This window comes from Vipera berus (assembly GCF_964194415.1).
Source record: "Vipera berus genome assembly, chromosome: 3".
Lineage (NCBI taxonomy): Eukaryota > Metazoa > Chordata > Lepidosauria > Squamata > Viperidae > Vipera > Vipera berus.
This window is the reverse complement of record NC_138204.1, coordinates 195,040,195-195,054,425: the sequence shown is the minus strand read 5'-3', so window position 1 is coordinate 195,054,425 and position 14,231 is coordinate 195,040,195. Positions and strand designations below refer to the sequence as shown.

At 46.1% G+C, this 14,231-nt stretch overlaps 1 protein-coding gene across 1 annotated transcript in view; it reads left to right on the top strand.

Annotated features, from left to right (window-relative positions):
• The window catches only part of DPYS (dihydropyrimidinase), a gene marked incomplete at both ends in the record, with an annotated part of 42,045 nt that overhangs the window by 24,022 nt on the left and 3,792 nt on the right, over positions 1-14,231 (top strand). Inside the window, one exon of the mRNA XM_081325619.1 lies at positions 10,960-11,167. Coding sequence (XP_081181745.1) covers positions 10,960-11,167 — 208 coding nt within the window. The remainder of the gene's footprint in view (positions 1-10,959; positions 11,168-14,231) is intronic.

Below are 14,231 nucleotides of genomic sequence, written 5' to 3'. Positions count from 1 at the left end.
ATTCTGAATAAGCTACTTTTCTGGGTAGCTTCTTTTTAAACATCATTGTTTTACTTCTGTGACAGGATAAAACAAAAATGGCATACTTAGTATAATGAACTTGCCCTTTATCTTTTATAAATAATTTACAATAATGAAAAAGTATGATGCTGTTAAGTGTTATTGTTATTTTGGTTTGACTTTAATTCTTGCTGGAAATCTATTTTAATAAGTGGAAAAATGGATGAAAAATAATAAAAGGTTATTAAGAAAGGATGTCCATCATAAAATATATGCTGAATAGCAAATGGTCTCATTCACAACAGATAGATAAACTTCAATGCTATAGATAGAACAAAATTGGATGTATTTTATTTATTTTTAATTTACTGTTATAAATTTATAACCTGGATAAATTAAAATAATTGTTTGGCATTTAACTTCAGTTGCACACTTTTTTTACATGTGCTACCACCTTGCCTTTTTTATTCATCCTGAAGATGCCCCTGATTTAGTCCTTATTTTATGACTGGCTGTTTATCAACTATTTAAAGTTATGACAGACCTCCCAAGAGCTACTTACAACCTGGTTTCAGAGTTACAACAACTGCCCCTCACATTGCTGTCACATTATCACATTTTGAGCACTTGGCAACCAGCCCACATTTATGGCCATCTGCAGCATCCCATGGTAATGTGACTGTGAATTATTATATTTTTTGCCCCAAACTGATGTTTACTTCCAGTTGGCTAAAACGGGTTTGCTTAATGACTACCAGATTCACTTAATGACACAGCATTAATTTAATGATCAGGGCAAAACAGGATGTAAAATCAGGTGCAGTCACATAGTGATCCATTTAATGGTGGTATTAAGCCCTGGTGGTACAGTGGTTAAAGTGCAGTATTGCAGGCAAACTCTGTCCACAGCCTGGAGTTCGATCCTGACAGGTAAAATCCATCTGACTTCAGTAAAATAAGGACCCAGATTGTTGGGGACAATATGCAAATAATGCTTACATTGTAAACTGCCCAGAGAGTGCTGTAAAGTGCTATGGGGCAGTATATAAGTCTAAATGCTATTGATATTGCTATTCATGATGACCATAATTCCAGGCTCAATTACAGTCATAAGGATTACCTGTACATTTTTGATCTAACTTTTTGCCAAAGAAATCTAGGCACCACAGACAGCCTTTTCACCCTACCTTTTATTCAGTGGGATGCCTTATAAGGGCCTCTCATTTGGAAACTGTCCTACTCACATTCATTTTCTACTTTTGTAAAACCATTGTGCTGTCTTGTATGACTAGATTTTAACCAAAGCTGTATCTGCCTAAATCCTTGTAGATGGTTTGCAGTATAGAAGGACAGGGAGGAAGAGAGAATCTGAACGTGGGTGGAAGTATCTTTTGTGGCAATCAACCGCGAAGCTCTGTATTGTGACATTCAAAAGGAAAATGTTGCATAAATTTGTATTCTGGGAATGTGGGTTTGCTGTGCTGAGAAGGTATGTGTTGTGACTCAGGGCCAGCCGGTGGGTCCGACAGCCGGGTCCGATGTATCGGAGGACTCAGATGAGGGGGAGGAGGGAGACGAACCGGCTGATGATGGTTTGGAGGCTTTGCAGAGTCCTCAGCCGGGGACCTCTTCTCAGCTGCGTGAGCCCGAGAGTGCGGAGGATGATGACCCACAGCTGGCCCTGTTCAAGGACGCCCGACGCAGGAGGCAGTCGAGCAGGAACAAACAAAGAAAGGCTATGGGACTCCTCGGGAGGAGGCACAGGGAGACCACGCCCTGAGCTCTCTATAAAAGGAGTGTTTGGGGAGGGGCTGGTTGCTGAAAGCAACTTTTCCGCTTGAGAAGACAAGCTCTAGTGTTTTTGTTAACTGCGTAATTAAATCTTGGCAGAAGCCTTTTAGCCTTGGACGCTCTCCAGTCTCTTCTTTTTGAATAGGGGTTTGCTAGAAGAGGGCTGGTTCAGAACAGTTTGCTTTCAGCCTCCCACCCCTTATTACTACGATGGAGCAGCTTCTTGCCGAGAATGCCCAGCTCACCCAGCAACTCACTTTGCTGGCAGCTCAGGTGGCACAACTGCAAGCTCAGGTACATGCTGCACCCCCACCCAGGAGGAAATGTCAGATAGCTATGCCGGATAAATTTGCTGGTAATCCAGAACTGTTTACTGCCTTCCTGGGACAATGCCAGCTTTTTATCAGCGTGAGGGCGGCTGATTTCCCCACTGACCGAGATAAGGTGGGATTCGTGTTGAGCCTTCTGTCGGGAGATGCAGCTCGTTGGGGCACGCCTCTGTTGGCACAGCCTAGCCCTTTGTTGGATAACTTTGGGGGGTTTTGTGACCATATGCGCCTCATGTATGAGGACCCAATTAAGGCGCAGACTGCCACCCGACGCCTGAAAGCTTTGAGGCAGGGTCAGCGCCCCCTACAGGCCTACATCAGCGATTTCCGGCTGCTTAGCCAGGATTCCGCCTGGAATGAGGCTGCGCTCGTGGATGCCTTCCAGGATGGCTTGTCGGAGGAGATGTTGGATGAGCTGGCCCGCGTGGACATTCCCTCAGACCTGAATGGGCTGATCCATCTTTGTCTGCGGATCGATGCCCGGCTGCAGCAGCGAAAGAGTCGCCGTGCTACCCCACAGACCCCTGCCGCTCCTGTTGAGCGTGAGCCCCCAGTCCAGAGGGAGGAGCCAATGGAGCTGGGTGCCACCAGGTCCCGTCTATCGGTGACGGAAATGGACAGACGACGATCGGGGGGGTTGTGTTTTTACTGTGGGGACCCTGGACATTTGGCTGCTTCTTGCCCGAAGAAGCGTCAGCGGGCGTCAGTGACCAAGCCTGCCCCGAGAAAGTCCCCTGCTTTGCTGTCGGGAAACGGCCCGAGCCCGATCTAGACGGTGTGAAAGATCGGGCGACCCACAACGACCACGCCGAGCGACGCCGTTCCGACGGTGCCTGTGAACCTCCACGGCATTTGATTTTGGAGGCACGTCTGATCCTTCCTGGCAAGCCAGAGGGGATTCCGGTCCATGCCTTAATTGACTCTGGGGCTACCACTAACTTTATGGACTCGGCCTTCGTGGCCAAATGGGCTGTTCCCCAGTGTCCAGTGGATCCGCCCATGCTTGTGGAGACCATCGATGGTCGAGTGCTCCTGTCCGGGCCTATTACGGCCACCACGCAACCCGTGTGTATGGCCATCAGTACCCATGTGGAGGCCATCCAGTTTTACGTCACTTCGGATCTGCACTTCCCCGTGGTCTTGGGACTGGCGTGGCTCCGGGCGCATGATCCACAGATCTATTGGTCTCAGAACTTGGTCACCTTCCCAAGTTTGCAGTGCGTGGACCACACCCGCCATATCTGTGCCGGCCAGGTGGAGGGTTCCCCAGGGGTTTCCTTGCCTCCCGAACTGTCCGACTTTGCTGACGTGTTCAGCGAGTCAGAGGCGGACCAATTACCCCCGCACAGGCCCTACGACTGCTCCATTGACCTAGTCCCTGATGCGCCTCTCCCAGTGGGGCGTTTTGCAGCCCGAGTTGGCTGCATTGCGGGACTTCCTGACAAAGAATTTGGCTCGCGGTTTCATCCGGCCCTCGTCTTCGCCAGTGTCTGCGCCCGTGCTTTTCGTCAAAAAGAAGTCAGGCGAGTTACGGCTTTGCTGTGACTACCGGAAACTCAACGCCATCACGGTGCGTAACCGCTACCCGCTGCCCCTCATCCCCGAGCTCTTGGACCGACTCCGGGAGGCTAAGATCTTCACGAAACTGGACCTGCGTGGAGCTTACAACCTCGTCAGGGTTCGGCTGGGTGATGAGTGGAAGACGGCGTTTGGTACTCGCTACGGACATTTCGAGTACACGGTGATGCCGTTTGGCCTGACCAACGCCCCCGCTGTGTTTCAGCATTTTATGAACGATATCTTTCGGGATCTGTTGGACCAGTTTGTCGTGATTTACCTGGACGACATCCTGATTTACTCCCCGTCGCGTGAAGCGCATCATCAGCACCTCCGTCAGGTCCTGCAGCGCCTCCGGGAACATCGGCTGTTTGCCAAGTTGGAGAAGTGCCAGTTCTACCAGGTGACCATCGATTTCCTGGGTCACCGCATTTCTCCTGAGGGCATCGCCATGGAGCCGAGTAAAGTCGAGTCGTTGCAGAGTTGGCAACCCCCGCGTCGCGTGAAGGACGTTCAGCGACTCCTTGGATTTGCCAACTACTATCGGACATTCATCCCTGGCTTTGCTGCCTTGACAGCCCCCCTCACCCGGCTCCTGCAGAAGAAGACTCGGTTCCAGTGGAACGCCCCCGAACAACAGGCGTTCCAGGCTTTGAAGGACGCCTTCATGAAGGAGCCCATCTTGAAACATCCCGACCCGCAACGGCCATTTGTCGTGGAGGCGGACGCCTCCGACATTGCCATTGGGGCCGTGTTACTTCAGGCAACGACGCCCAGCGGTACCCTTTTCCCTTGCGCGTATCACTCTCGGAAATTGAACCCCTCGGAGCGCAACTATACCATCTGGGAGAAGGAGCTGCTGGCCATCAAGGCGGCGTTCGAGGCTTGGAGGCATCATCTGGAGGGGGCGCGGCATCAGATCGAGGTTCGGACGGACCACAAGAATCTGGAAAGCCTGCAGACCGCTCGGAATTTGAATCAACGCCAGATCCGGTGGTCCCTCTTCTTTGCGAGGTTTGACTTCTGGGTGCGGTACATACCAAGCGGGCACAACCAGAGAGCGGATGCTCTGTCCAGGAAGCCCGAGTACACCCGAGTGGAAGACAAGCTTCCGCCCAGGACAGTGATCCCCGTCGAGTCTTTTGCTGCGGTGCGGGAGCCGGTGGATATACGGGCTCGGATCCGGGAGGCGCAGCAGCAGGAGGCGTGGGTGGCTCAGCGGAAGGAAGAGGTGGGGCCAGATTCGCCTTGGTCGGTCGCGGATGGACTCCTGTATTATCGTGACCGGCTCTATGTTCCAGGAGGGCCACTCAGGGGACTCGTCCTCAGCCAATGTCATGATAACCCGGCTGCGGGGCATTTTGGCCTGTTCAAGACTCTGAACCTGGTCTCCCGTACTTTCTGGTGGCCCCGAGTCCGACACGATGTCCAGTCTTATGTCACCTCCTGCGTCCCATGCAGGCAGGCCAAGTCAGCGACAGGGCCCCCGCCTGGTTTACTGCAGCCTTTGCCAACGCCCAAGAGACCCTGGGGGGCTGTGTCCATGGACTTTCTGACGGATCTACCCCCATCCTCCGGCTTCACGACAGTGTTTGTGGTGGTGGACATGTTGACCAAGATGGCGCACTTCATCCCCTGTCGCGGCTTACCGTCAGCTCGCGCCACTAGTCGCATGTTCATCCAACAGGTGTTCCGGCTGCACGGCCTTCCCGATAGAGTCGTCTCCGATAGGGGGGCCCAGTTTACAGCCCGCTTCTGGCAGGAGTTGATGCGGGCGTTGGACATTAAGGTTTGCCTCTCGTCCACGCATCATCCTCAGACCGACGGGGGTACCGAGAAGGTCATCGGCATCTTAGAGCAGTATCTGCGCTGCTATGTTAACCTGCAGCAGGACAATTGGGTGGACTATTTGGCCATAGCCGAGTTTGCCTTTAATAACTCGCAGCACACCTCCACGCAGATGACACCGTTCTTGGCCAACGTGGGTTATCACCCCAGGTTTTTCCCCCTTTCTCCCGTGGACTCACCGGAGCCGGCAGCGAACGAATTCATGGCGGAGTTACAGGCGATCCATCGGTTGGTGCGACGGCAGCTGGAGAAGGCCAAGGCCGACTACAAGAGGTTCGCCGATCGGTCGAGAAGGGATACGCCTCCACTATCGGTGGGGGATCGGGTCTGGCTGTCCACCAGGAACCTACCATCCACTCGGCCGGCGAGGAAGCTGGACCACCGTTACCTTGGACCGTTCCCAGTCGAGGCCGTCATCAATCCGGTCGCCTATCGTTTAACTCTGCCACGTTCCCTGCACGTGCACCCCGTCTTCCATCGGTCCTTGTTGGTCCCCGAACAACCGGCCTGTCCACTTCGCCAAGCGGAACCTCCCCCATCAGGAACTCGTGATGGAGGCAGCACCCCCGAGTACGAGGTCGCCAGCATCAGGGATTCCCGCTGGCTGAAAGGTCGCTTCCAGTACCTGATCGAGTGGAAAGGGTACGGGCCGGAGGACTTCACATGGGAAGACGCGACCGCCGTTCATGCCCCTGCGTTGGTGACCGCGTTTCACGAACAGTTCCCATCCCGACCGCATCCGGATCGGCAGACCCGGGGGAAGGGCCCTGCGGTGCGGGATAGTGTTGTGACTCAGGGCCAGCCGGTGGGTCCGACAGCCGGGTCCGATGTATCGGAGGACTCAGATGAGGGGGAGGAGGGAGACGAACCGGCTGATGATGGTTTGGAGGCTTTGCAGAGTCCTCAGCCGGGGACCTCTTCTCAGCTGCGTGAGCCCGAGAGTGCGGAGGATGATGACCCACAGCTGGCCCTGTTCAAGGACGCCCGACGCAGGAGGCAGTCGAGCAGGAACAAACAAAGAAAGGCTATGGGACTCCTCGGGAGGAGGCACAGGGAGACCACGCCCTGAGCTCTCTATAAAAGGAGTGTTTGGGGAGGGGCTGGTTGCTGAAAGCAACTTTTCCGCTTGAGAAGACAAGCTCTAGTGTTTTTGTTAACTGCGTAATTAAATCTTGGCAGAAGCCTTTTAGCCTTGGACGCTCTCCAGTCTCTTCTTTTTGAATAGGGGTTTGCTAGAAGAGGGCTGGTTCAGAACAGTATGTCAGGCCCAAAAGCTGTGGCTATTTACTCTGCTGCTAAATATCTTACAGAGTTTGAGTGAGCTTAAGACAGAGCCTCAAGGGCCTCTCTGGAGAGTATGATTAAAATCTGCAAAATTGAAGCTTGTAGTATTACATATGTGCTATTTCGGTAAGGTGGTTAACTATGACAAAACTAATGCAACTTCTACTTTTTGGAACTATTAGAATCCTGATTTTCAGTCCAAATAACAGATCTATATTGCCATATGAAAGTCATCATTTCAGTGAATTGGAGAGGTGTGTCTGACTTCACCTGCTATCCCAACAAGCCCTGAATGTTCTGTTTCTATCACGTTTCTGTCCCTGCATTTTGTGCCTGGTTCCAGATGGGAAACCTTAGGATTCTAGTAACAGTTTGTAAAGTTGATATTATTGTGACCTTCAGCCTGCCTTCGAAGCACCCTATTTGATCTGGGCAAGTTTGTGGTACTGAGAGTAAATTAGTTTTGCTCAGGGAAATTGCATCTTAGAACTACTGCATTTTTTATTTGTTTTGTTTTGCTTCATTTTATTGAGCTGGCTTGGAACCGCCATCTGCTTTGATGGATATAAGAGAAGACTGTTCGTGTTCTTTTACCTCTTTAGGCCTGAAGGAGTCTATAAATGGTGTTCCAAGAGATGACTCTGACCCTGGATGCTGATTGTTTGTGAAATTAGGATCATCTCCTATAAAAAGAGTTTCTACTACTGCATTACCAATTGAAAGGGGAAGGTATTGCCAAAGAAAAGAGAACAGAGAGTGGCATAAAACTTTCAGAGTTATAGACAGAGATGTTAATTCGGAAAGAATGTACTATACTGCTATAATTTTAAATGAATCCTACATCTCATTCCAGCAGGGAAATCTTGGGCAGTAGAATCTACATAGTCCTCACCTTATGACTATAACTGAGCCTGCTAATTACAGTCATATGTTGTGACAGTTGTAAAGCAGGTCACCCTGTGACCAGTTGGATTTTATAACCATTGTTTGTGATGGTTATTAAGCAAACCTGGCAGTTGCAAAGCAATGTGACACTCATTAAGCGAAGCTGTGGTCATTAAGTGAAATGTTTGCTAAAGAGTATTTTTTGCCAGAAACTATGCTGGTTTTCAGCAAAAATGTAAATCACAGTCATGTGACCCTGGGACTCTGCAAACAACCATAAATGGGGGTTGGTTGCTGAGCGCCCAAAATGCAGTCACATGACAGCAGGGGAGCCTGTCTGTCAGAACTTTGGAACCAAGTTGTAAATACCCTTTTTTGGAGGGGGGGAGGTCCGTTGTAACTCTGAATGGATACTAAGTAACCAATTGTAAATTGAGGACTATTTGTACAGTTCTTGGTAGTGGTAGTTTCCCAAAATGTGGTATCTGATTTGAAGGTACATTTGTTTATTAAATTTATTTTAAAGATTTATATGGGCACCCCAACTCACAAAAGTGCAACTCTTGGTGGCAAAAAACAAAAGCAAATTTAACAATACAAAAACAATCCATAGAGACAACAACACTTGGGGCACACGGGACAAGCTTCTCTAGCATCCTAGTTCTAATGCCTGAGGGAACCACCAACCTTTCAAGGCCTTCCTGAAAGCTAAATGGCTAGCATCTGCTGTATTGAGATGAGATGAAATGTAACTGGCAATTATGGAAGAATAAGTAGTAGATGCCTTTGGATAATCTATGGTTTCTGGCTTGGGCTTTGTTGATTTTTTTTTGTCTAAAATTATGTGCAGGTTCAAGCAAGTATTTCTTTATTCCTGCAGGTTTGATATCATTAAAGCAAAGAAAGAAACCAGGCCTTTCCTGGTTACCAATATCCTTCGTGAGAAACCAAGATCTTGGTGACAGTGTTTATTCCCCACCCTCATCTTGGGGATACTATCAGTCCCCTACCCTCATTTTAGGAAGTTTGCTCTTTCTACTTTACAAGCTGATCGTGCTCTGAGTCATCTGTGCTGGTTGTATCTCAGTTCCTCTAAAAGTCCTAACCTGGATTTTCCCTTCTTACGTAAATAGCAAAAACCTTCTTAAGGCATTGTTCCTTAATCAAACTGAGAATACCCCTTTGAATTATATTATACTTCACAGGGTAAGAAAGCTGTATTTGTATGAAAAAAATATATTGGAAGCAGTGAGAGTGCAGATTTACAAGGGACAACACCATTGGAGGAGAAATTAGAATAGGTGTCATGAGAAAAAATGATACACTTATAGAATATTACACCTATGTATAACCCCTTGTATACCAATATACCTGTCCAGCTTGTGCAAAGATGCTAACTATGAAGTGAAGATTAGGCATCCATCTGTTCAGGATGTTTTAATACTGCAATGAGCAGAGAGTTGGACCAGTGACCTTAATTACCTTTTCCAATGCCATGATTTTATGTCAAAACCTTTCTTTACCTAACTTGAAGGACATGGGTAACTTAGAGCACCTGGTATTGTGCTAAATGGATTACTTTTTTCACTGATTTATTTACAGTAGCCCTTCAATAATTGAAGTGTACTATGGGATCGTGTATATATGCCACATTTAATCTACGCTATGTGTTATTATGAACATGAATTGCATTTTATGGTTTTTTTCTGAGAAATCAAGGCAACTTACACAGATATCTCCTTGATTATTTCTTTCCGCTGCAAGCACAGATAAACAAAAAAGGTTTCAAATTTGGAAGTTTTCAAAGTTTGAGATGGTTGTTTCAACCATTCAGGAAGTAATCCTAGCTCAAAATACATTCAAAATGATCAATCAAGCAGGGCTACATAATGAATGTTTTGCATGCCATCAGTCACAACATAACTTAGGTTGTTGAAACCAATCCATAAGCCTGAAGTGAGTTGAACGTCCCCATGAATACAGCCAGAAAGCATTTTCAAAATGTCTTATGGAATTCTATGAAATAAACTTGAAATCAAAAGTATTTGAAGGGAAAATTCACAGCTGGAAATTTTCAAATGGTGTTTGCAGTAGGAGTTATAGAAAACAAATCTATTTACACTCCTGAATCCTTTGAGTAAAAGTGACGTGGTGGCTCAGTGGGTTAGGACACTGAGCTTGTCGATCAGATGGTCGGCAGTTTGGCGGGTCGAATCCCAAGTGCCGCGTAGCAGAGTGAGCGCCTGTTACTCGTCCCAGCTTCTGCCAACCTAGCAGTTTGAAAGCACGTAAAAAATGCAAGTAGAAAAATAGGGACCACTACGGTGGGAAGGTAACAGCGTTCTGTGCGCCTTTGGCGTCTAGTCATGCCAGCCACATGACCACAGAGACGTCCTCGGACAAGCACTGGCTCTTTGGCTTTGAAATGGAGATGAGCACCGGCCCCTAGAGTTGGGAACGACTAGCACGCATGTGCGGGGGAACCTTTACCTTTACCTTATCCTTTGAGTACCTCCTTCTCATTCTCTCTCTCTATTATTCTATGTTGAGTAATTTCTTGGTAGTTGTTCAATCAGTCTGGGCCTTCTCTTTATCTTTGAGTTATTCTCTCTATCAGCTTTCCTAACTCTTACTTAGTTCCACCAACATTAATTTAAGGAGCTCCAGGCAAACAGTTCCTTAGCCATTTTTCAGACTCTCTCTCTCTGTGTCTCTGTGTGTGTGTGTGTGTGTGTGTGTGTGTGTGTGTGCGCGCGCGCGCGCACGCGTGTGTGTGTTGAAGCTTTTCCATTTGAATATTTTCAGTGATTCAGTGAATTGTATTACTATTTCAGAGTTTCTTTCCTTTCAAAGGTGACTACATGAACGGTTCTACAGAAGCCTCTTCAGTATTCATAGACATGCCTTACGGTTCCAAAATGAGAAGAGATTTTCCCTTCTTAGGAAAATATTTCTAATTTATTTTTATTATAAATTTTATTATAAATTTTATATCAAATTTAGGGACTGCCTATCTCACTTCCAGATTGATTCTGGGCACTGTACAATTAAAAACATAACAATCATATAAATATCAATATTAATTTTGTCTCAAAACTGTAACTTACTTAAAACTCTGTCTGCTTCAGTGGAACTTCCAAAGGAGTGTTTTGACATTGCTGCTCTGTTGTTGTTGTTGTTGCTGTTTTGAGCTTTGAAAAGTTCTCAGGAGGTTTAAATTCCAGCTTAAAACAGAAGACCCAAAATGTTCTTCTTTCAAATGCAGGACTATTTCAGCAAAGACACATCACCAGGCCAATGATTTTAATATATTTGAAGGAATGGTCTGCCACGGAGTCCCTCTTGTGACCATTTTGCGGGGCAAAGTGGCTTTTCAAAGTGGAGTCTTTCATATCAAAGCAGGAGAGGGGAGATACATTTCTTGTGACCCTTTCCCAGAATATGTTTACAAGCGAATTTGGCAACGGGATCAGGTATGTATTTATATATTGCTTCTTTTCTTGATTAAACAAATATTTGAGGTTTTGTATATTTAATGAAATAGGTTAGAGGTTGCAGAATATTCCTTTCTCTTTCCTTTGACAAAAATAGAACAAACAAACCATAGCAAATTTTACTAAGTCTTTTAACTGAACTCATAGTTCTTATGGCTTGGAATCATATATCTGAAGGTTCCCTAATTTGTGTGTGTGTTTTTTTAAAAAAACTATAGAGTAGAGGTCTCCAAACCTGGCAACTTTAAGACTTGTGGACTTCAACTCCCAAAATTCTTGTCTGTGAAATTCTGGGAGCTGAAGTCCACAAGTCTTAAAGTTGCCAAGTTTGAAGATCCCTGCTATAGAAAAAATAGAGGCATTTATACCTAAAGATAAGCTTATATTTGGAGGTCTTCAAACAGAAGTTGGATCTGTCAGAAATACTCTAGTGAATTCTGCACTAATTCCCCTTTATGGATTACTGCCTTGTCGTGGTGAAGGGGCTTGTGTAATTCAATGAAGCTATGAGCTATGCCATGCAGGTCCACACAAGATGGACAGGTCATAGCAGAGAGTTCTGACAAAACGTGATCCACTGGAGAAGGAAATGGCAACCCACTCCAGTATCTTTGCCATGAAAACCTCATGGACAGTAGCAAAAGGAAAAAAGATATGACGCTGGAAGATGATCCCCTCAGGTCGGAAGGCGTCCAATATGATACTGGGGAAGAGCAGAGGGCTAGTACTAGTAGCTCCAGAAAGAATGAATGGGCCAAACCCGAAAGGATGCTCAGCTGTGGATGTATCTTGTGGTGAAAGGAAAGTCCGATGCTGTAAAGATTTTTTCTCCATAGAAACCTGGAATGTAAGATCCATGAATCAAGGAAAGCTGGATGTGGTCAAACAAGAGATGACAAGACTGAACATCGACATCTTAGGAATCAGCAAACTAAAATGGACAGGAATGGGTGAATTTAATTCAGATGCCCATCAGGTATACTACTGCGGGCAAGAATCCCTCAGAAGAAATGGAGTAGCCTTCATAGTCAATAAAAGAGTAGGAAAAGCAATACTGGGATACAATCCCCAAAATCACAGAATGATCATAGTTTGAATCCAAGGCAAACCATTCAGTAGTCAAAGTCTATGCCCCAACCACCAGTGCTGAAGAGGATGAAATTGACCGGCTCTATGAAGCCCTACAGCACCTTATAGAACTAACACCAAAAAATGATGTCCTTATCATCATGGGGGATTGGAATTCTAAAGTAGGAAGCCAAAAGGTAACCAGAATAACAGGCAAGTTTGGCCTTGGAGTACAAAATGAAGCAGGCACAGGCTGATAGAATTTTGTCAAGAGAATACAATGGTCATAGCAAACACTCTTTTCCAACAACCCAGGAGACGGCTCTACACATGGACATCACCAGACAGTCAACACAGAAATTAGATTGACTATGTGCTGCAGCCAAAGATGGAGAAGCTCTATACAGTCAATAAAAAAAAGACCAGGAGCTGACTGTGACTCAGACCATGAGCCTCTCATTGCAAAGTTTAGGCTTAAACTGAAGAAAGTAGGGAAAAGCACTAGGCCACTCAGGTATGAACTAAATCATATCCTGGACGAATATACAGTAGAGGTGACAGATTTAAGGAATTCGATCTGATAGACAGAGTGCCTGAAGAACTTGGACAGAGGTTCGCAACATTGTACAAGAAGTAGCAACTAAAACCATCCCAAAGAAAAAGAAATGCAAGAAAACAAAATGGCTGTTTGAAGAAGCTTTGCAAATACCTGAGGACAGGAGGGAAATGAAAGGCAAGGGGAAAAAAGAAAGATACACCCAATTAAATGCAGAATTCCAGAGAATAGCTAGAAGAGATAAGAATGCCTTCTTAAATGAACAGTGCAAAGAAATAGAAGAAAATAATAGAATAGGGAGGAACAGAGATCTCTTCAAGAAAATTGGAGAGATGAAGGGAATGTTTCATGCAAAAATGGGCATGACAAAGGACCAAAATGGCAGGGACCTAACAGAGGCAGAAGAGATTAAGAAACAGTGGCAAAATTACACAGAAGAACTATACAAAAACCAGCTTAATGTCCCTGATAACCACGATGAGGTGGTCACTGACCTCGAGCCAGACATCCTAGAGTGTGAAGTGAAATGGGCCTTAGGAAAGCTGAGCAACAACAAAGCTAGTGGAGGTGACAGTATTCCAGCTGAGCTATTCAAAATCTTAAAAGACGATGCAGTAAAAGTGCTACACTCAATTTGCCAGCAAATTTGGAAAACTCAACAGTGGCCACAGGATTGGAAAAGATCAGTTTACATTCCAATTCCAAAGAAAGGCAGTGCCAAAGAATGTTCAAACTATTGCACCATTGCACTCATTTCACATGCTAGTAAAGTTATGCTTAAAATCCTACAAGCTAGACTCCAGCAATATGTGGATCGAGAACTACCAGAAGTACAGGCAGGATTTCGAAGAGGCAGAGGAACAAGAGATCAAATTGCCAACATACGCTGGATCATGGAGAAAGCTAGGGAGTTCCAGAAAAACATCTACTTCTGCCTCATTGACTATGCTAAAGCATTTGATTGTGTGGATCATAACAAACTGTGGCAAGTTCTTAAAGAGATGGGAGTACCAGACCATCTTATTTGTCTCTTGAGAAACCTATATGTGGGTCAAGAAGCAACAGTGAGAACTGGACACGAAACCACTGATTCGTTCAAAATTGGGAAAGGAGTCTGGCAAGGCTGTATACTGTCACCCTGTCTGTTTAACTTATATGCATAGCACATCATGAGAAAGGCAGGGCTAGATGAATCAAAAGTTGGAATTAAAATTGCCAGGAGAAATATCAACAACCTAAGATATGCAGATGATACCACTCTAATGGCAGAAAGTGAAGAGGAACTAAAGAGCCTCTTGTTACGAGTGAAGAAGGAGAGTGCAAAACTTGGGTTGAAACATTAAGAAAACCAAGATCATGGCATCCAGCCCTCTTAATTCCTGACAAATAGATGGGGAAGAAATGGAGGTAGTGACAGAT